The 23,705-nt window shown below is 42.8% G+C and overlaps 1 protein-coding gene across 2 annotated transcripts in view; it reads left to right on the top strand.

The window, feature by feature from the left end:
• zbbx (zinc finger, B-box domain containing) overlaps positions 1-16,070 on the top strand; it is a 65,434-nt gene extending 49,364 nt beyond the window's left edge. For both annotated transcript variants that reach the window (XM_047822788.1, XM_027168052.2), the window contains 2 exons: positions 12,433-12,585; positions 15,632-16,070. In XM_047822788.1, the coding sequence (XP_047678744.1) occupies positions 12,433-12,585; positions 15,632-15,792 (314 nt within the window). In that variant the 3' untranslated portion in view covers positions 15,793-16,070. The remainder of the gene's footprint in view (positions 1-12,432; positions 12,586-15,631) is intronic.
• Positions 16,071-23,705: the final 7,635 nt, after the last annotated feature.

Below are 23,705 nucleotides of genomic sequence, written 5' to 3'. Positions count from 1 at the left end.
TCCAGAATCGGACGCAGCCCCCCGTCCTTCTTGGGAACAACAAAATATCGGCTGTAAAAGCCGGAGTCCCGCTCTGGGAGGGGAACATGCTCTATAGCTCCTTTCTCCAGAAGTGAGAAGAGTTCCTCCCGGAGTAACGCCGCCTGGTGCCCGCCCACATTTGTGGGCAACACACCCTGGAAACACGGAGGACGGGAGGAAAACTGGATCTTGTACCCCCTTTCCACAGTATTCAGGACCCACTGAGACACCCCTGGCAGAAGTTTCCACGCTGCCAGGCTGCCTGACAGTGGCGTCAAACTTGTGCAGACCTCCCGGGCGCCCTGAAACAGCGCACCGGCAGGCGCGAACCCGGGAAGATCCGCACAAGAAAGGGGAGCCGACACAGGCCCCACTGCCCCCCGAAACGACAAAGGCGGCGGGGCTGGCAGTAGGGGGAGCGTCTCTGAATAGGGCGCTCCCAGGAGCCCCTGCCCTCGGGCATCAGGTCTCCTTCGCGGCCCGCTTGGCTGAGAGGACAGACCTAAGGTCCTCTCTCACCGGACGGGTCCGGGTCCGGGCATGTGAACCGGCCTCCCTAGTTTTAAACGGGGGGGCTCGGGCCACCACACTAGCTCTTCTCACTGCCCTGAGTGAGCTAAAAGGGGGGGGCGGCTAGATGATGGCCCAGGCTGCTCCCCGCGGCGAGGGAGAAACTCCTTGAACGCCGCTGACTGGCATTTCACCTCCTGATGCCTGTCGACGACAGTACTAACTGCGTTGCCGAACAAGCCCTGAGGTGAAACTGGGGCGTCCAGGAGAAATGACTTATCCTTCTCCCTTATGCCCGTCAAATTAAGCCACAAGTGCTTCTCCGTGGCAACCAGCGCAGCCATAGTACGGCCTATAGAGCGGGCCGTCTGCTTCGTGGCACGGAGCACGAGATCAGTGGCGCGGCGGAGCTCGGACACCGCCTGAGGTCCCAGCCCTTCACCGCCATCCAGTTCTGCCAGCAGATCAGCCTGGTAGGCCTGCAAGACCGCCATGGTGTGCAGCGCTGCACCCGCTTGACCCGCTGCCTCATAGGCCTTACCCACAATGGCCGAAGTGGTCCTACATGGCTTGGATGGAAGGGCAGGTTTTCTCCATGCGGGCGATGCAGGGGAGAGATAACTGGCTAGCGTCTCTTCAACCCTCGACATCGTCCTATACCCATGGTCTTCAAGCCCATTAATGGCTGAATAGTCTGACATGGCTGGAGAAAATACACGCGCCGAAAAGGGATTTTTCCAAGACCTCGATACCTCAGTATGGAGGTCTGGAAGAAATGGCAGACGCCTGCGTGCAGGTGGCTGACGGCCTGAAGTGAGAAAGCGGTCGTCCAGCTTAGAATGGGCGACACCAACTACCTCCTCAGGCCAATCTAAATTCAGCTTCTCAACAGCCCGAGTTATTACCTCGAGGAGCTCCTCGAACGCGACTGATTGCGTCGGCTGTTCTGAGGTGGAAAGCCCCTCCCCTTCGACATCGAGCTCCTCAGAGCCGGACGCGGAATGCAGCATGCTCTCTTCCGGGTTGGTAGAAATCGCAGCGCGAGCTCCCGAACGCGAAACCGAGCGATCGGAGTCAGGGGAGAGGGCAAGAGAAAGGGGAACACCCGTCTCTTGCTCCGCCTCCACTAACTCAACCTGGGAACCCCATGATTGAAGCCGCCGCGCTGCCTCGGCAGACTCAGGACCCGAACCACAAGGCGCAGCCGAAGCTGAAAACACAGCCAGCGGAGCGTGCGGAGAGGGAATCCCTCACAATGCACACAGCCGGCTCCCTCGAGAGCCGACCGGGCATGCCCCTCTCCCAAACACACCACACAAAGAGAATGCGCGTCGTCCGCCGTGATAAAGCGGGGGCAAGGATGCACGCATCTCTTAAAGTGCTTAGACTGCAACATTTTGCCTAGTCTTTCCCTATTTTTTTTCTTTCCCTGCACTTGACAGACAGACAAACGACACACATACACAGAGCGCTTCCTGAAGACAAAGAAAGCTGGAGCAGCGTGACGTAGATGCCCTTATATGGACTTACTGGCGAGTAATTACTCCGTCACGTGTCCTTTCCGAGCCATTAAATGGCGTGTGTGCACACAGAGCTTCAGACACAACTTCCTCAAAGAAGCATTCCTATAGCGTCAGCACTGACGCAGCGTCGAGTTCCCTCGAAAGGGAACTTGTTTTGCCTATGTCAGGAAGATTCCCCAGTTGAAGAATACGCTGAGGTATTTTTGGACCAATGTAACCAGGTGGACTTCGGGGAGAAGGCCCGAAAGACATCTTCAGGCATGGACTGGAGATCAAGGTGCGCTAGGGCAGTAGGCATCGGGAGCCAAACCAGCCACGGACGCCCGAATGCTCTACAGTAACTCCGTCCAGCCCAGTCCTGTGCACGCCTGTGACCGAGCCTGTTCACATGGCTGCTATACCTGCAAGCTCAGTTGAGGCCCGTGCGAACTGGCTGATCTCCAACCCGGCGGATACTCCCTAAGCCATCTGCTTTACCAGCCGGACCGTTTGGGTCAACGGAACCAGCCGGGCCGATCGAGTCAACGGAACCAGCTGGGCCGATCGGGTCAACGGAACCAGCCTGGCCAATTGGATCAATGGAACCAGCCGGACCGACCGGGTCGACAAAACCAGCCGGACCGCTCATGTCGACGGAACCAGCTGGGCTGACCAGGTCGACGGAACCAGCCGGGCCGACCGGGTCGCCGGAACCAGATGGGCCGATCGGGTTGCCAGAACCAGCCTGACCGACTGGGTCGCCGGAACCGGCTGGGTCGGCGGAACCAGCCAGGACGACCGGGTTGACGGAACCACCCGGGACAACCGGGTCAACGGAACCAGCCGGGACGATGGGGTCTACCAGGTCTTTAGAGCTCTTTATTCCGACCAAGCTAGCCGAACCTGAAATTTCGGAATCTGTTGTCCTGAATCTTGAGCCTGTCTTGGAACTTCCGGAATGTTCTGGGTCGTGTAGCCCAGCTAATATGGTTATGCCCAAGCTCCATAGACCCTCTGCCAAGTCCAAGAGGGATAGTCCTGAACTCTCAGCCTGGCCCAAACTGACTATATCCGAACTAATCAGCCTATCTGCCCTGTCTGTCTTTAGTTCTGCTTCTTTGACTTTGTCAGCCTCGCTCTCTCCTGCCCTCATCTATATGTCCAGAGTGCCTCCAGCACCACCCTGGCCGCCAACTCCGCAATGGTCCCTGGCTCGACCTGTGGCACCACCCTGGCTTCCAGCTCTGCTCTGGTCTTTGTCTCCACCTGCAGCACCACCCTGGCCACTAACTCTGCTGTGGTCCCTGGTCTCGCCTACAGCATTGTCCTGTCCTGTTCTGCCGGCTCCGCCACAACACAAACTCAACCCGCCCTCCCACCCTTGTGGCGCCTTCGCTCCACCCTCCTGGGATAGTTTTTCTGTGGCCTTGGGAGCGTCTGGAAGCCGCTCGTGGGGGTGGGGGGTGGGTTCTGTAATGAGTCTGTCTGTGTTTGCTCTGTTTCTGTCTGCTTTCTTGCCCTGCTGTTGATTGTTTGCTCTGCCCACTTGTTTGTTACCATGGACACTAATTGTACTCAATCTTTCCCTCAGGTGTGTTGTCTTAGTCTCTCATTGTCCCTGCTTCTTGATTGGTTCCAGTCTAATATATATACACTGTTTGTTCACTTCCCTGTCGCCTGTCAGCCCGGTGTTCTGCCTAGTCTTGCCTACCTGTCTGTGTTCCTATGTCTTGTTTTGGTTATTAAATTGTTAACTGCAATTGGATCCTCACTCGTCTTGCCTCACCGTGACACACAACATAGTAAAAACATACATACATACAATCATACAATACAAGGACTTCTTGTCTACTACATGTCTCCTTTACCACATTTTTTATGATGGTCTTTAATGTATTTATTGATATACACGTTTCTAATTTAAGATCATTTTGCAAATTATTCCATGCCCATGGTGCATAGTATGAAAATGCAGTTTTCCCCAAATCTGTCCAAACCCTGGGTACATTAAAAAGCAACCACTTGGAAGAGCGTAGCTGATAACTAGCAGAATTGAGACAGAGGAGGGTACATTGGTAAGCTGGAAGTTTACCTAGCATGGCTTTATATATAAAAGTATACCAAGGCTGTTTTCTGCGAGTGGTCAGTGATGTCCAACCCACCAGATCATAAAGAATACAATGGTGAGTAAGGGACTTTGCATTTGTAATGAAGAGTAGACATGAATGATACACTGAATCAAGACTCCGTAAGATGGAGGAGGCTGCGTGCATACATAATATGTCACCATAATCAATCACAGACAGAGAAGTTAAATGTAAAACTAGATTTATTTCTAAAATAAAAGCCAATCCTTATTTTGAGCTTCATAACTAAATTAGCAATATGTACATTAAATAAAAGTTTGTCGTCTATCCATATACCCAAGTACTTGTATGTGGGTACCCTTTCAATGGAATTACCATCGGACGTAAAAATGCTAAGATCATCAAGCAGCTGTGAGTGAGTTTTTTAAAAGACCATGTACTTAGTTTTCTGAGGATTTAAAACCAATTTTAAATTGAGCAGAGTAGTTTGTAATGACTGAAATGCAGTCTGAAGCTGTGCTATATAAGGAGCATATGTATAAATGACATTTTGAACTTGAACGTCCTTACCTAAATCATTTATAAATATAGAGAACACAATAGCTACAAAATTGTTTCTAAACCATTTAACAGCATTAGGACTGAAACTCACATCCCTAAGTATGTTTAGCAACAATTCATGATCTACAGAATCAAACGCCTTGGATAGATCTACAAATAAAGCAGCGCAATGTTGTTTTATATCCAAGGCACAAATAAGATCATTTATTACCACCATAGCAGCAGTAATAGTACTGTGGCCAGTTCTAAAACCAGATTGAAAATTGTTTAAATATTATTATCAAGTAAGAACTGTTTGACCTGTAAATTTACCTGCGATTCAAAGATCTTAGCCAGGATTGAGAGTTTGGAAATCGGACGGTAATTGTTTAGCTCTGAGGAGTCCTCACCTTTAAATAAGGGGAGAACATAAGCAGCTTTTCAGATTTGGGGTATTGAATTGGACATAAGACTCAAATTAAAAATGTGAGTAATAGGCTCAGCAATAATATCTACCGCTACCTTTAGGAGATAAGGATCCAGATTGTCAGGACCTGCAGATTTTTTGTGGTAAATGCCTTTCAGAGCTTCACTAACTTGCACAACTGTAGTAGTTTTAAATTCAAACAAATTCAGATTACTATCAGTTGCAGTGGTGACAGAACATGGGACAGGTGCATTTACATTTGAACTGTCAAATGTAGACCCAGCACAGATAAAGTGTTTGTTTAACTGACTGATCATAGCAACTTTATCCCTGATTTCATCTGAGCCAACAAGAATGTGTTCAGGGAGGCTTGAAGCAACATGTGTACCTGACATACAGTAGATTTAATTACTTTCCAAAATTTGGAGGGCTAATTTAGATTCTGTGTTTATCTGTCTTCAGATAAAACTCTGATTTGGAATTTCTTATCATCAAGGTGCACTTGTTCCTTAGGGTTCTAAACGTAGTAAATCAGCAGAGGAGTTAGAAAATCTAGCTTGGGCCCACAATTTATTTCTTAACCTCTTGATGAATAAGCTCTAAGAGACCCAGGGATTTTCCCTACCACTGATCCTAAACTTTTTAATGGGAACATGTTTATTTGAGATTCCCATGCCAATTCAACATCCGGAATCAAGGTTACTCTCTTAAGATCACTATTACATAAATCACGCAGGAGATTGCTCTGGAAAACTTTTAAAATATCTTTTAATTCAGTCAGGACTACTTCGTAAAGAAGGATGATAGCATACAGTTAGTGTTGGCGGGATGGTTCTGTTCTGAGAAAATTTTCCCGCGCGCCTGTCCGTGTGCATGCATGGACGGGGTGGGGAGGCAGCAGCTGGGGAAAGAATAGACCCCCCCTTTTTGCTCCGAATCAGAACCGAATTACACTTTTTTTTTTTTTTTGTATAGCGGTCAATCTGTGCCGGCGGGAGGTTCAGCTGGAGGAGTCGGGGACGGAGGAGGGTGTTGGATCGCAGCAGCAGCGATGCATGGGAGCGCTCGCAGGCGAGGATTTAAAGGATGGAAATTAAGGAAGTCTTAGCCGGATTGGTTCGCCTGTGCACGGCTGATTAGCAGCTAATGTAGCAACTAACGTGAGGCTTGATTTCAGTCAGGACCACTTCGTAAAGAAGGATGATAGCATACAGTTAGTGTTGGCGGGATGGTTCTGTTCTGGGAGAATTTTCCCGCGTGCCTGTCCGTGCGCATGCATGGACGGGGCGGGGAGGCAGCAGCTGGGGAAAGAATAGACCCTCAAAACAAAACCATATGCCAGGGGGGACCCCCAACATAACTGATGCGTGGCGTAGGGACCATGAAACGCGGGCGGCGTATTTGCCGAGCGGGCGGAGTGCGAGACTGGGTCGGAGCTAAGCGTGGGTCGTGGGAAGAGGGAGCCAGGGGCCCCACCGCGAGATGGACTAATGGGGGGGCGGGGGGGGGGCGCGGAGCAGCACGTCCTGGTGAGTGCAGCTTGGAGCGGTAGGAGTGGCGCGCTATGGGGGGACGGCAGAGCGGGGGGGGGTGAGGAGCAGAGGAGGTAAGAGGGTGGGAAGAGAACGAGTATGGAGGGCAGAAGCGATTGGGGGGGGGGTCCATAGCTTTTTGGGCCTTTAACATGTCCGTGGTTCCCGGACGGACGTAGCGTTCATAAGCCGTAGAGATTTTTAAGGGTGGGAATTGAGGTGACCGAGGCTGCGGTTGTCGCGGCTCCGATGCGGAAGGAATGTGGTGTGTAGAGCTCCGGTGAGATGCCGCAGAATTGGCAGGCCGTGCGGACGGGCGGCAAACCATGACCTTGACATGGCTTTACTGTCCTCAGTCAGGAACAGCGGTTCGTTGGGCCGGGCTTCTGGGCAAAGACCCAGGTAACGGGACATGGAAAAAAAGGGGCAGAACTCTGTGTTAGTGCGAGTTATTACGACGGGAATACCTTTGAAATGTTTGTCGGATTTTGAGTGTTTTAGGAAGATTGAAAAATAATGTTCGTCTAGCGCAGTGTTTCTCAAACTTTTTCAGCCCAAGGACCACTTTATCTTCCAATTTTTTTCTGAGGACCATCTACAGAATCCCACTCTAACACGCCCCCAAAAACCAACAAAATAGGAAGGATAAGCTAAATTTAAGTTTAATATGCAACTGTTTCAAGTCAAAAACTAATTATTCAAACACAAATGCAATGATATGATCAGAAATTATTATATAAATTTTTATTTAATTTGAAAAAGTAAATGTGAAATGAGTTGCAGCTTAATATGAACAACAAACTGCACATGTGGAAAAAAAAATGCAATTAAACATACTGTAACAGCCTAGGTCCCACTTAATGCCATTCCAAAGAGCCATTAGTTTAAAACTGAGGTGGTGGGTATAGGAAGTCTATGGTTGTAACTATGGTAACAATAAAATGCTGAAAAGAATGTTCCCCTTAATGTCCAATATCACTGAAATTGCTGGGATTTTACACATGAAACAAAAACTAATAGATCTGTGGATTTTAGATTTTGAGATTTCCATCTAAAACTTAACGTGAATATCAATGAGACGGGTGGTGCTGCTTATCACACATCAGTTTCTGAATGTCTGGCTCCAAAGAGTAGAGTTTCAGTCTCATACTAGCTCCACGTTTAGTCTGTTGCGCTGTTTTGTTTTCAAACCAACCAGTGTGGAAAACCCAACTTCACAGTTGTATGTAGTTAGGAAGGGCATGAGCACTTTGAGGGCAGATTCTGCAAGCTTTGGATGTTCAGGAAGGAGTTTTGCTGCATTCAGTGGACGCTTGATCTTTTCTTTTGACTCCTCTTTGGTTTAGCCACCGATCCATTTTTACGTTATTAAAACAGAATGGCAAGAACTGTTTCACAAGTACATTAAAAATCTACTTAAATAAGTGACGATTTTATAAACACTTGCCTAGTTTAGGTCATCTTTTCGCCGACCACTAGGGGTCGATGGTGGACCACTAGTGGTCCGCGGACTACACTTTAAGAATTACTGGTCTAGCGTGATGTCCGACACTGTGAGGTCGTGGTAGGCGTTGAATTTGTTGCTACATGTCGTGAATTCACCCACCCTGAGGACACCGTAGAAGGCACATAGAAACACCACTTCCAGGAGAAGATCCTGGTAAGGACTGAAGCACCCCTGTCTCAGTCTAGTGTCCAGTTTTTTGACGTAGGGAGGGTGAGAGGGAGACGCTTGTCTGCGCCTTTTGGTGTCTGTTTCCTGATGCCAGCAAGGAGCAGGCGGATGGACGGATGCCCCAGCAGACTGCACGCGGACGGGTCCAAACACCTTGGGTGGAATTGGATGCCTGCGACTTGGCTTTTGATGGAGGAGGGTTGCATTTTTTGAGCCTGGATCCAGTGAACGATGTAGGCGCTCACGATGGCGAGGTTGAACGGCAGAACGGAGGCTGAGAAGGCGGCGCTAAAGCTGGTGAAGCGAAACCACGCAGAGTCATAGGCTTTTAATGTGGATTCGGCTAGGCTTGATCTCATGTACAGTGAGGCTGCGGAGAGGTATGACTGCAGGGTAGAGCTTAGTCGAGGAAGTTCAGGGCGAATGATGGGCAGGGCAGGCCTGAGGGAGAGGCATCTGGGCACAGCGCCTGGAACTCCTGTTCGTCGTCTTTGGCTTTGGGGGGGTGTTCGGCCGGAGTGGCGAATTTGGCGGACCTCGGGCACAGAGGAGGGGTGTGCGTCAAAGCACCGCATAGAGAGCATGACAGCGCGTGGTGACTGGTGAGATGCCTGCTGATAAGAACTAGGTCTACGGCTGACCAATCTAATCTTTGGTTGAGCCTTTGGATGAACATAGCTGACTTGGCCGAGAAGGATTTGTGATAGACATAGAAAAGGGTCCCCCATAGGTCACGGCGAGGTCCGAGATGATAGGTGTCTAGCTCTGATGGTTGGTGTCTAGCTCTGCCCTGCGCTCCGGATAGGAGTCGCAGATGACGTCTCTAAAAACGCCGAAAGCAACATTGAACTCGGGCATGGTTAGGCGATTGGACAGCCTCAGGTCGTTGTCTTTTAAGAACACGGAAACGTCCCCGCAGTCGACCGTGCGTTTGTCCTGGACTTCGGAGCCCAGCAGGATCTTAACTTTAATGTCGTTACCTGCGAGAATCTGGGCGCGCAGGTGGGGAGAGATAGCAGCTGCAGGTGGAAAGAAGGGGGCGCTGGCGGTGGGAGCTGGAAGGGCCGTTGCTAGCTTGCCGCGGGGGAGGAGGCTTAGGTCTACGCCAGCTGGTGAGGAGATTGAGGAAGCACCGGGGGGCGGCGGAGCAGGTGTCATAGACGCGGTGGCTGTAGGGGGAACGGGCGGAGGCAGCTTTTCCAAGACTTGGATCCTGGCGTCGAGATTGGAGAGGGAAAAATGGATGTTGTGGAGGGCTGTCAGCACAGGATCTTCAGGGATCGGCGGGGTGAAGTCGGGACGAACAGTCCTCTTTTTCAGAGCTTTTTGTGTAATCTGTATGTAAGTAAAGAGAGGTACAGTTTTTCTGGCTCGACCTCATTAGCACTTAATGTGATCCACCTACCGCGAGTGCGCCATTCATTTGAAAATGACCTGAGCGGGCTATGCAATCAAGATCAACGCCCCCAAACTATGCTATAAGAAGCACAAAGTTTTAACAGATTCAGTCATTCGTGTAATCATACAAATTACACAAAAAGACAATATTTGCTTTCGATTTTAATTACCTCATTTAAAAGTAGACATTTCAGGCTTTCATTAGACATATGTATCATGTTCGTGTGATAAGTATTGGCGGAGTTATCGGTTCATGTTTGATCGGTTCAACGTGTTTCAGGAAGATGGTCAAGGAGACAGAGATGTCTGAATGCACACCCTGGTTATTTTCTTTATTTGCCAAAAGCACAGCGTTTTGTTGTTATTATGAAGGCAGTCAAATAAAAGTAGACACTTCACAGTTTCGAATGATGTATTACATGTATGTGTATGATTATGAATGACGGAGTATTTTAAGTGGATTTCACGTTGAAGAGGAAAAAAGCGCAAAAAATGCAATAAAGAATAAATGTGTGCACTGCAAGACAGTGCATGGTAAAAGACAGGACACACCTTGGAAATGCAAAACATGTAATGTTCCCTTGTGTGTTCAGTTAAATAGGAACTGTTTTGAACAATGGCATGACAACATTTAACAAATTTATATTTATATAAATATTTAATTTATATGTAAAGTATTTTTAGATGCACACCAAACTGTACATTTACAGCTGACATTTTGAATCATTGCATACAAATCTTGACTCTTGACTCTATTGTATTGTTCATGTTTTTTAACATTGGTTAAATAAGTCTTATTTTGTCAAGTACAGATATAAATAAAATCTTAAGTCTTTTGTACTTCATTGTACACTATTTTATTACACTACAAGCAAAAGATTTTCTCTTTAAGTCTCCCCACATTCATTCTTTTGTCAACACAATCCAGACTAAGCGATTAGGGGGTTGGGCCTCCTCAGGTGTGAATCATCAATATTCATGACCCTTGACCCTCCCTTGCATATTGCCTTTACACTACAAAAACTGTCTTACAAAAGTTAAATCAATGTATTGTTTCATGTGAATGAGTGGGTAAAATGGTTTTCACATCTTTTTGTAGCAAATTATCAACTCTACAAGAGTAGAGAACTTTATTGTGTGTGAACAAATGTTTAGTATGTGTTTCTTGGCCTTATTTCAGCATCTTTTCTTTTTTTTACTACCCACGCATAAACATCATTTACTTAAAAATACAAACATGTACATACATTTTACTTACATAATATTGTAGCCCAGTTTGTGCTGAATACAATGTTATGTGATATTAGCCATTAACCTGTTTTGAAATAACTGAAAAAAGACCAAATGTAAGAGCATGTCAGAACCTCTGCCAGTGTCCCAAAATGGTCAGACCCCAGAGGGTTAATGAATCACACAGTTCTTTAAAATAATCTGACGTCACTGAAAGCCAGGCCCAATTTAGATCACCCATAAGGATGAATTCAGAGTCATTTAACTCACGTAAAATATCTGAAATAGATTTGAAAGCAACCTTTGCAGCAGACGGGGGGTCTATAGCAATCAACAACAGTGATGTAAGAACCTTTGATATGCCTACTTTGATAGCCAATACCTCAAACTGTTTAGCTTTAGTAATTGACAAAGTTACAGAGCTAGTGAGCTTGGATTTGACATACATGGCAACCCCACCTCCTTTACCCAACCGATCAGTTCTATAGACTTTATAACCATCAATAAAAATTAAATAATCAGTTACAGATTTTTTAAACCAAGTTTCTGATAGAACCATTACATCAGCACTTGTCATATTTGCCCAGATCTTGATCATATCCATTTTTGGTACCAGACATTTAAATGTATAAAAACAAGGCCTGATCGACTTTTGAAATCTGAGGGAGTGGGTAGACAGAGATACAGAGGTAGTAGGCCCAGGATTTGGCTGCACATTCCCAGATAACAACAATAAAAGCATCATGATTTAACAGGAGATGAATTATCAAAACCACTGTTACCTGAGAACTGTGAGAAAGAGTCCTCTTTGACAATAAAACAATCAGATAAAAGCATTAGATTCTGAAGATACAGGACTTCTTTGACTTGCCCTTCAGAATAGTAAATCTTAAGTTGATGAAATAGACTGATTATCTGATGATGTGACTCAAGAATTCTCGTCTAAAATTTGAGAGTTGCCTGGATCGTAACAAGTACAACAAGGATTCACTATCCACGTTGTGCTCAGTTGGTACATTTGGACCCGGGTTACAATGAATAAGCATCAGAATTAAAAAGAAATACATGATATCAATTTATCTGCTGTTTTACTACGGACAGACACGGTAGCAGTGTGGAATCTCAGATTGAAACAGTGGCTGTGGGCAGATCTGCATTCGCCTCACCTCACCTATGGTCCACAGGTTTTACAGCCAGTGTGCTGCTTTAATTGAAATTCAGATCTAAGGTCTAAGAATGAGCAGATCTAAGGATAAGGAGAAAAGATACAGACAGAAATAATTGACCAGACATACAATAAAATAAAGAATAATGGACAGACAAAGACAAACAAAAAACAAGTAAATATAGAGTGAACATAGGTGAATGGACAGGCAGGATGGCAGGTAAATATATATATACAGACACAGGAATAAATAGGTAAACGAAAAGACATGAAAATGCTTTTTAATCATTGTTGGAATAATACTGATCAATATCACAATCTCCCTGTCTCTCTCTTTCTTTGTAGGTGACAGTTTCTGGAGGCCAGAGACCAGCCTCCAACCTCACTCAGAGGCAACGCTTGTTGGTGTATTAATTAACAACCAGCCAATCAACATCACCTCACAATCTGATACACCAATCAGTAAAGTGGAGCCATCTCAGAGAAAAAGTCAATCAGGTGTGATATCTCTTATGTAACAACTGGACAAAAAAAATTATGGGCTAAAGCAGTATATAAGTTTGTCACATTTACTGAGGCATCTTATCTGGCTGATAAGTGACTGATCCCGTATATCTTAAATCAGTGTGAGAAGGGGTGTCAAACTTATATTATTATATTTCACGAGATCATATCAAATGTGCATTACAGCTGGCTAGCCGCATGCTCTGCTAATACTACAAATCCCAGAATGTCTTGCTACTGTATTGACGCGTAGTCACGCGCAGCAGGCGCCCCTCATTCTATGTTGACAGTCGTTAACAACCATGCCACAGTCACATCGGGCAAGTTAATTCCCCCTTCCACTTAAATGGCCAAATGAAAGATGGACAATAGGAGCTTTCAAGACAGGTGGGAGGCAGATTATCTGTTCACGAATATAAAGGACAGACCTGTTTGTCTTGTGTGCGGAGCTAATGTGTCTGTAACGAAAGAATATAACATAAGAAGACACTATGAAACGAAACATTATGAGAAGTATAAGGATCTGGACGTAAAGCATTAGCTCCAGAAGGCGGAGGAGATGAAAAAAAGTCTGGTTTCCTGAAATGTTCATGAAAGCAAAATCAAAAAGTGAAGCTGCTGTAAAGGCTAGCTTTATTATGGCAGCAGAGATGGCCAAAATGAGGGAGAGTTTGTAAAAAAGTGTATGGTCAAAGTTTGCGAAATGAACACCACTGATGTGTCTCTTATTTCAAATTTTCAAACATGTTTTTTCCCAAATCCTGTGTTTAAGCAAAACTAAAGTTTGTTTTCATATGAAAAAGGTTAAACATTACGTATCAGTTGCAGTTAATTTTTCAATAAATATTCAGTTTAGCCCGTGACTTTATCTCAGTTTTATATTTTGGCCCACTGTGAATTTGAGTTTGACACCCCTGCTCTAGACCATTTGCTTCCTGCTGACACATGCCATAAAACAATCGGCACAAATAACACTGTTGGATTTAATCCTCATGATAATGTATCTGCAATGGGTTGGCACTCCCTCCAGGGTGTATCCTGCCTTGAAGCCCGATGGCGCCTGAGATCGGCACAGGCTCCCTGTGACCCGAGAAGTTCGGACAAGCAGTAGAAAATGAATGAATGAATGAATAATTCTTATAATCTTTCTTCTCACATTTATTTTCTACAATCTAACTTCAGTTCACGACCTCACCATCTGTGTCGCCAATTCCCTTTGTCTCCAGAATGTGCGTACGCACGGCTCAAAGTTTGCTTATAGGTGCGCACATTCTCCCGTCAAGTTTGTTTTTTATAGATCTCAACCTTTGCGTGGGAACTGGCGTACGTACGTTTCCAGCCCCCAGGGCTGAACAAACTGTTTACTGTTGACCTGAAGCCTCTTGTAGAGGATTTAACATGATTTAAGAACACAACTTCAATTAGCAATAGAATAGAAAACAAGAAAAGAAAAACTAGAATTATGACAAATGATATCAAAAGATGCCTGGTCAAATAAGTGGAAAACAAATGTTTAAGACAATTTAGAAAGCTGTGAATGATAGTAATATCTGCTTGGGTGCAGAACAGAAGAGCTGTGATTTTTTCCACAATAATGCAAAAAGGAAAGTCATGGAATTGTTTAAAGTGGTCATAACCTGTATTTATCTGATCATGTTTGTTCACAGAGCAACTATGTAAAGCTAAGGTTTAGGAAAGTACATTTTAGAAACATCAGAAAATGAATACCCAGAATTATTTGTTATTTGAAAAATATGTGCGCAAGTATGTAAGCAAGTGCAGTCTGAAATGTGAAACAAGAAAACCCAGCATTCCATTTACCAGAGTTTTACTGTGACACAGAGTTAACAATTTCAAATGTGAAAAACTTTTTGGGTCCGTTCAGAATTGTAGTTCTATTGCTAGTTTTGTTAATTGTTATAGTTCTTATAGTGGAAAATTATGTTTCTACAAGCAGTCTGTCCTGTATGCACTGTTCTGTATGCCAGTACTTTATGTTCTGTGTTTGTGCATCTGTGTGCCAGGTTTTCCAATTCAAACCAGAGCAAAGATAATGGATAAAAGCTTTGCTCATACTTTCAACTGACTTTGCAGGATTTTGTGCAGGAATTTCTAATGTCATGATCTGTAAAATGCCACAAACAAAAAAAGAAAAGGAAGTAAAATTTAAATAACATTCCATATATGGTTGTTTATCAATATTAAGTCAAGGGTGCAGATGTAGACTTGCACAAGCTCAACGATTCAAAATAAATAGTCATTAAACAGTTAATAAGAGACAGCTTCTATATTATATGTGTATCTAGAACATGTTCATCAGATACAGTAGGAGGCATAGTACATTTGTTTGTGTGTGTGTGTGTGTGTGTGTGTGTGTGTGTGTGTGTGTGTGTGTGTGTGTGTGTGTGTGTGTTTGCCTGAGGCTGGCAGAAGTCTCCTGCTGCTCTATTTGATTAGATCTAAGGGGCAAAAACACACCTGACCCTCTGCCACTCGTTTACCTCCTACTTTATACTGTCTGACTATCTATCTGTCTCTCTGACACTCTACTCACTATCACTCTGGTTTATCTCTTTTCCTTTACACCAGTACCCTCTACTCAAGCCTTTATTCCTCTCTCTTTACTTTTTCAATCCAATTTTCTCTTTCTTTTTCATAATAAAAACTGACACATTTTTCTCCATTCCTTATACTGTTCTCTATATTTTTATGCCATCTCTCATGAAATATTGTTCTCTGTTTCCCTTTCTTAAGCTACTGCCACTCTGCTCCTTTTCATTCCGCGTTTTAATGAAAACAGTCCGTTTCTCTTTTTCTTACCATATCCTCTCCTTCCTTCTCTTATCCTGTCCTTTCCCCTTCTCTTTCTATCCTCTTCCTATCCTGTCTCTGCTTTTTCATGTTCTCATCTGAGTTCTCACGTGATCATATCTTTTCTCTATTTAATTTTTCTGCCCAGTCTTCTTTTATTTTTATGTTTATTTTTATTTTCCCACACTTTCCATTCACTGTGTGTTTATCTTCTTCACATTAATTTTAGATCCCTCTGTTCCAGTGACTCAGAGTGTTTCTCGCACTGCTCTGGAGATCCTGGATGTACAGAGTGTGGAGCAAGCTGAGATCACACACATCAAACAGGATGATGACGATCTGCTCACCATTGCCGGTTTGAAAGAAGAAAAATTTAGTTATATTAGTTGAAACTGAAAACATATTAGTTGAAACTAAAAACATTGGAGAATGAACAAAAAAACATACTGATTTTTTTAACCATATTCTAAATATTTGCAGCAGTAAAATTTGCATAACAATGCTTTTTCTAACATAATCAGTTTTGTGATCATACAAAAGGAATATATTTTCCATGTGCAGATATTAATTCTCATTATCCCAATACTAATTGACACTTCACTAAGCCCTGCTCACTCAATTGTAAAATGCATGCTCAACCCTAATGCAACTATTGTTTGCACAGAGTAATATATATATATATATATATATATATATATATATATATATATATATATATATATACACACACACCTTCAAAGAGATTCTTATCATGCAAGGCACACACCCTGTAAAATTTTGGTTATTGGTCAAGAAGAGAGCCTGGCCTATTAGGTAATAAACATTATCACCATCATCAGCATTGTCTACATGTGAGCTGTTGCTTGGCAACTATTTTGATGTGTCATGCTACAGTATGATGATTGTTTCAAGGTCATACATACTATTTACAAACTTCCCCTCCCTCTTGAACAATGCAGTTCCAATGTTTTTTCCTCTCAATCCCAGGGCACACATTATACAGGTGACATTTACAACCCTTGACAGCAGTTAAATATAAGGTTATTTATGCATTTAACTATACTATAATACGTTTATATTGAGATTTTAGTATTCTATCAAACCCACCAATTACAGTACTGTATGTAGCTTTTTTGTTTTGTTTCTGCCAGCACATTCTCTATATGTTGTCCGTATAATTCCCTGCTAGCTAAATGTATATTGCTTCGGTCTTTTGCTAGGCTATGATACAAGACTACTGTATATTTCCCAGAATCTAACAAAATTTTACAAATTTAACAAGAAAGTAGCAATAAAAAACATTACATTCTACATTAAATCAGAAAATCAAAAATGCACATGATGCTGCTTTGAAATGTGAGTAATCATCTGATTATGTTCCTGTGTCTCTTCCCAAAACATGTCTTTCTCTTTGTGCTAAATCCTTCTTTCTGTCTTTATGTTATTCATATCTTAGCCCAAGTTGAATACATGCTTGTAAATCCCTTTAAGTATAATAGCATCGAGTGTTTTCATGTGCAAAGGCTTAGGGCTATTGTGTGTCTCCCAAATTATGTGTGCAACTTGGTATAAAATGTAAGCAAGCCTAAATAATTTGGCATCATTACGTGTGTGTAATTATAGGGCCAAATATGTGCTTGAGGCATGTGATCTGAAGTGTAGCTCTTTGCTGTATTAGTTGTTGTGCTGTATGTTGTGTAACAGGGGGATGTCAGTCTATGCTTTTTTGTCTATTTTTTTTTTTATCTTTTTATCCCTATCTCTATGTAGGTCTCTTTTTTGTTGCCTTAGAAGTGTCCACTCTCTGTCCCATAGAGGGCTATCGCTGCTTGTCTAGGCTTGTCTTATAAGAAAATAATGGATTTCAACCTCTGCTTGAACTTGATTTTTTTTAAAGAAGGATTCATCAGATGTGATCTCTGACCTTTGATCTTGAACATCAGTGTTTTGTTGACAGGAAAAGATAGCCCAGATTCTCTCTAGTGATGAATTGCACTGTCCAGTACAGTGTATTCTTACTGACTGAAATATGGATGGAAACACAGAACACAACACCTACTTTAGAGAAATGCACTAACTGGGTCAAATGATCATGTAGATAATTAACAATTTTATAAATAGTCTTAATTAAAGACTATGTGTCTTACTGTAGAATATGATACCAAAGCTTGGCAAATTTTGTGTGACTTTGCAATATGTATGTAATAAGTGTAGCATCATTTTAGATTTCATGTCCCAGGCACCATAAATTTCAACATCTACTCCTCAATTAACCGATGACCACTCAGTTTTACGATTTTATTGAAGGCTACACCCACAACTGGCTACAGAATGTCTGGAGCCTACACAACGACAAGATAACCCCATGCGGCTTCTCCGATTGAACTCAGAGGGGCCCTAAACCAGAACACACACACACAAACACATACACACACACACAACACAATGAGACATTCCTTTTACTAATAAAACCCGAAGATAAGGTACTCTAAGGTTCTCATTCTTATAACCCTTTTTGTAATGTGTTCTTCTTTTAAGGCTTGCCTGACTTAAAATTATTTGCTCCTTAATTCCCTGACAAGGGTGTATTTTATTCATGCGTCAGAAAACAACATTGTATTTAACATCCGTTACACTCTAATTACTGATCATGGCATGTTAATGTATACCTGTTCTAATGCTGTATGCCCCTTTAAGGTCTGATGTCAGAATGTATACGAAGCTATCGTTTTCTTTTTACTTCCCTAATGAAAGTGCATCTTGTTTTATGTTTCATTTTTGTTTGTCACTTTTGTTATCAGTTACTCATTTTTTTTAAACAATGGTGTATTTTATTTGAGCACGAAAAGCGCCATACCGTTTTAATACACCCTGGATCAAACTTTAAAGTCATCTAAAAGTTTGATAGCTAAACCACACCCACAGACACCTGAAACAAAGGGAGTTTTTCCCTCCAAAAATTCTGACCGAAGTATTGGTCATCTCCCCAAAGATGGGTGGAGTTCGCCACCTTTAAATTGTCACAAACACCACTAATCCGTGGTCAGACTTTCGGAACAGCTTGGAGACGACTCCATCTTCTTTCAAAGAAGTTCCAGCAAGCTTCACTTCCAAGAACGACAACTATTCTGATCTTCAGGAGAACTTGGAAGAACATCTGACCCCACCCTAACTGACTTTTCAGAGATTTCTCTGTTGCATCCGGACTCTTGTGCAGTAAGCCAATGCAAGTAACCGTTTCCTTTACCAACCAATTTAGATGCGTAATTTTAATTAGGAATCTTTCATTGAATCATAAGGTGAATTTAGGTTTCTGTGACGATTTCCCATTTAGGGTGTGATTAATTTTTGAGTCTAAGCTTGCCATTCCTTTCCTTCCTTTCTCTAGTTTCTTATTTCCAGTCTCTTCCTCCCTTTCCCCAATTTTAATTTATTTTGTTTTATTTTATTTTCATCTTCATTTTCCCTATTTCTTTTGTTTGTTTGTGTAGTTAGTTTTATGTTGTGTTTGTCTCATTCATTAAATGTCATATTTTTGCGCCACCAGTGATTGTCTCTGAGTATCGCTCACAAATTGAGGTACCTACAACATCTGGTCTGAACTACATGCTTTATTAAGTTAATTTAATTTAAAATACGGTATAAAGTAAAAGGGAAGCGAATCTTTCTTGGCCGGGAAGATACCGCCTTCATAGAATTAATAAAGGTTACACGGACTGTTCGGACGAACAGACCAAATAAGTGTAACGTTAATTCCGTTACCGTTAATTTCAACTTAGGTTAAAATATTTAGAAGTCACTATAACACGTTATAGTTACTTATAAATATTTACCTTGCTTCGCTAGCCAAAATCGCTACATAAGTATGTTCATGTTCATGCTGCAATTCAGATTATTCAAATAAAACACAACAGCATTCACACAATTTTGATCCAATATTTCTTACGTTTCTTATCATTTGCCAGTGAACACATCAATAGAAGCAATTAAGACCAAAGATTTTAACTCCTGGCCAAATTATTTTTTCTGTGGTGAAAAGTCTACAACACAAACACCTTTACAAAAATTGCATTAATGTTATGATTTCATTTTAGTATTAGCATTTCAGTTTAGTAAAAAATATTAGTTTTATTTGAGACATACCTTTTTATACATTGTGTCCTTCCTGTGAGTGTGGCAGTAAACAAAATCTTAGCTTGTATGCCTTGGTGGTCTTGTGCTTTATTTTAATAGTAGCAAGTAAATCATCTTTAATACTATCTGTCATGTTTTCAATGTCATGCAAAATCATTTAAAGTGCATTTTGGTCTGTACAAAACCTACTGACATTTTGGAAAGAACTTTTTTTTTTACAGCCATGTTCAATGGATTTTGAATGCAAAATGCAGCAAACCACCTTGTTTTGACTAGCATCAGAAGACAGTAAAGTTTGTTTTGTCAAGAGTCAGTTTCTCCTCCATCTCAATTAAAAACCAGAATGGTTCCTTTAATCACTTGTTGATGGAAATTGACTAGTCTCATTAAAAACCAATAACTACCAGACTTTTTAGAGCATCATGTTGCCATTAGTGTAAATATATTATCTTTGTCAACGATGCAGGGATAAAAATAGGATACCTAAAATAAACATGGTTTATTAATAAAGACTAAACACAGACCAGACAAGACAAAACAAAAGACGACAAAACACGACAGAAGACAACAAATGACCAGGATTCCTTTGCTGCCATAGGCAAAGTGGCACGGCTAAATACTAAAGACAGTTAGACACATAAAGAACAAGTGTGCTGACGTGGGAAGGAATAGACAAGGGTGGGGCAAACACGTGAACACAGAACGTAAACAAATGCACGTGGCCAAAGTCCAGGCTAGATCCTGACAGTACTGTTCCTCGAGGTGCAGCTCCCAACATGTCAATCCTGTATGAGTCACCACATCCAAGAGAACCTGGCAAGGCAGGTGGGGAGAGCAAGGCACATGGCGAGGCAGGTGGGGGAAGCGAGGCACACAGCAAGGCAGGTGAGGGGGAGCGAAGCACATGGCGGCACAGTCAGAGCAGAAGGGCTGAGCGACGTCCACAGCCGAGCAGAAGCGTCGAGCGACAACCCCAACAATACTTAGCCAGACCCATGTCCAGAAAGGGAGAGAGGGCAGGAAAATAAACCTCCACCATGGAGCAAAAAAAAAAGAAAAAAGAAACAAAATATATACTGGGAAAACATATGGACCTGCAACACCCCCTGCAGACAAGAAGTGAGGTGGGTTGTCCGCGTGAAAACAGGAAGTGAAGCGACATCCCCCACTGGAACAAATGAAACAAAAATCCAGGGTTTAACAGAGCAAAAAGAATAATCCAAAAAATGCTCTCACAATAAGCCGGTGCCAGGATAGATGCTATCCTGCTGGGTCTTAAAGTGGCAGAATCCTTCTGTCATCGATATGGGGATAAAAAAGACCCAAATGCAGGATAGCTTAAAAAACACGATTTATTAATAAAAACCAAGCACAGACCAGACAAGACAAATCAAAAGACAACAAAAGACAACAGAAGACAATGATTCAACGCTGCCATAGGCAATGCGGTGTGGCTAAATACAAAAAACACTTAGACACATAAGGAACAGGTTCGCTGAGGCATGAAGGAATAACAAGGTCAGGGCAGACACGTGAACACAGAACGTAAATAAGCCCAAAGTCCGGGCTAGATCCTGACAATCTTAGGAAAGGGGGATGAGCTGATCAGAACTGAGCTGGAAGGAATAAAAAAAAAAAAAGGACATTGGCTAGCAAGTCAGTCATTATTTTTCTGCCATCCTCATCCTCAGGAGTCTCATGCTCAATCCGTTTCCCTGTTGTCATCACATTTTTCTTCTTAATTAGGTGTAGCCAATGTGAAGGCACATTTTTATGCAGGTGATAAATTGTGTTTATGGAAGCAGGAAGAACAAGGCTGCTCTTGCACTGATAAAACCTACTCTTGGGTTCAGGTTCATCACCTGTGTAAGTATGCAGGTATGCACTGTGAGTTTTTGTGTCTGTGGGTGTTTAGCAGATTTTTGTTCCCCTCTTTTCAGCTGCTGCTGGTGTTAAGTTAATTTCATCCTGGCACACACACACACACACACACACACACACACACACACACACACACACACACACACACACACACACACACACACAAACACACACAACTACTACATTGGCAACTTGCAGACACAAGGGTGCAGATCTTCCATTCTTCATGTATAAAAAAAACACAAAACCTTAGCAGCCTTCAACATAATTTCTCTATAGAGGTTCATACATTAGCCAAAAATGCAAAAGTTTTTTAAAAAGTAATGACCCAAGCATAAGTTAGAGTAGTCTGGCAAGTAACTGCTTAAGAAGAATATCAAGAAAGTATTACACAGGCACATATTTAAATATTACAGAAAACACTGTTTGTGTATAGCATTATACAGAAGGCACTTCTCTTATCTGTAAAAAAAAATATTATGCTTACCATTATCTGCATAATACATACATAGGTGACAGCTGATTTTAGAGGTTGTCATAGACACAATTTATAGCAGTTTAAGGGACAGTAAAGAAAAAAAATATTTGTTCCCCTATGGATTTTGTATGTTTGTCCACTGACAAAGAAACAATCAATATATAATTTTAATGGTAGATTTATTTTAACAGTGAGAGACTAAAAAATCCAGAAAAATGCATTTCAAAAAGTTATAAATTGATTTGCATCGAAATAAGTATTTGATCCCATAACTTTCAGCATGATTTCTAACTCCCAGGTGTCATTTATACAAGTAAAGAGCTGAGATCAGGAGGACTCTCTTAAAGGGAGTCCTCCTGATCTCAGATCGTTACCTGTTTAAGAGATATCTGTCCACCAAATCAAGATTCCAAACTCTCCACCATGGCCAAGACCAAAGAGCTGTCCAAGGATATCCACAAAAAGGAAAACACTCAGATTGTGGGATGTCTATATTCCACGAAACAATAATAATCCAAGAGAATTAGGGAGTAATCCACAGCGAACTCGACAAAAGATCCAAAACGGCCACGAGACGAACAGTGAACACGATGGAAGAGAAGAAACCCGGAACTTAACCTGAGGCCAAGGCAAAGTCAAAGATGAAAACCATGAAGGGCGCAAAGACACGGACCATGAAGGGCAAAATGACTCACAAAGATACTTGAAAGGCAATCTGAAGTGCTACATACAAGATGGCCACCAATCTGGAAAGAGGAAGAATGAGCTGCATCAGCTGACAATGTACTGTGAAGGACTGAAATCCTGCAGTGCCCACAATGTCCCTCTGCTCAAGAAAACACACGTACAGGCTCATCTGAATTTTGCTAAGGAACATCTGAATGTTTCAGAAAAGTGAAAGTGTTGTGGTCAGACGAGATTAAAATAGAGTTATTTGGCTCCAACTCACCTGACCGTGCTTGAAGGAGGAGCATTTGACCCAAGAACACCATCCCCACTGTCAAACATGGAGGTGGAAACAATATGCTTTTGAGGTGTTTTTCTGCTAAGGGGACAGGGCAACTTCACTACATCATTGAAAATAAGTCGTGGATGGGTATTCCAGCATGAGAATGACAGAAACACACGGCCAAGCCAGGGGTGGCCTAGCCAGTCTCCAGACCTAAATCACATAGAAAATCTGTGGAGGGAGCTGAAGGTTTGAGTTGCCAAAAGTCAGCCTTCGAAACCTTGATAACTTGGAGAGGGTCTGAAAAGAGGAGTGGGACAAAATCCCTATTGAGACGTGTGCCAACCTGGTGGTGAAATAGTTTGGGTTAAAATAAAGAGACAGGAGGCGTCTTGTGTTTTCGGGAACCCTTACTGAACAAAATTGCATAAGAGACAAACAACTGAGTAAAGGTTTTGCAAGCAGAGAAACAAATAGAATAATAGAGCGTGCGTGGCCGCCCGGACCCAACATTCACCGACGACATTCACCGACGACATCTCTCATCACTAAGAATCACTAACTTCCAAAGGATACAGTAACTGTACTGGTCTTCTCAACACTGTTCCAAGAGAAGTGCGCACAGAACATGCACGTATTAATCCACCTCTCCCCAGGAAAACGTCTTCAATCTTTCCTGTCTTCCATGTCTGTCGTAGCATCTTGTCCTCTGCTACAAGAAAGACATCTCCCTCCTTTAGCACCTCTGCTGTGAATGAGTCCAAAATTCATTCAACAGCCTCTGACTGTATTTCCATCTCTTTGTCAAGGTTTCCCGATTTTGAGTAGCTGGCTGAGGGTTGCAATGATGCAATGGTCTTG

Source organism: Tachysurus fulvidraco, chromosome 13 (assembly GCF_022655615.1).
Source record: "Tachysurus fulvidraco isolate hzauxx_2018 chromosome 13, HZAU_PFXX_2.0, whole genome shotgun sequence".
NCBI lineage: Eukaryota > Metazoa > Chordata > Actinopteri > Siluriformes > Bagridae > Tachysurus > Tachysurus fulvidraco.
The sequence above is the reverse complement of the archived record's forward strand: the minus strand, read 5'-3'. Positions and strand labels throughout refer to the sequence as shown.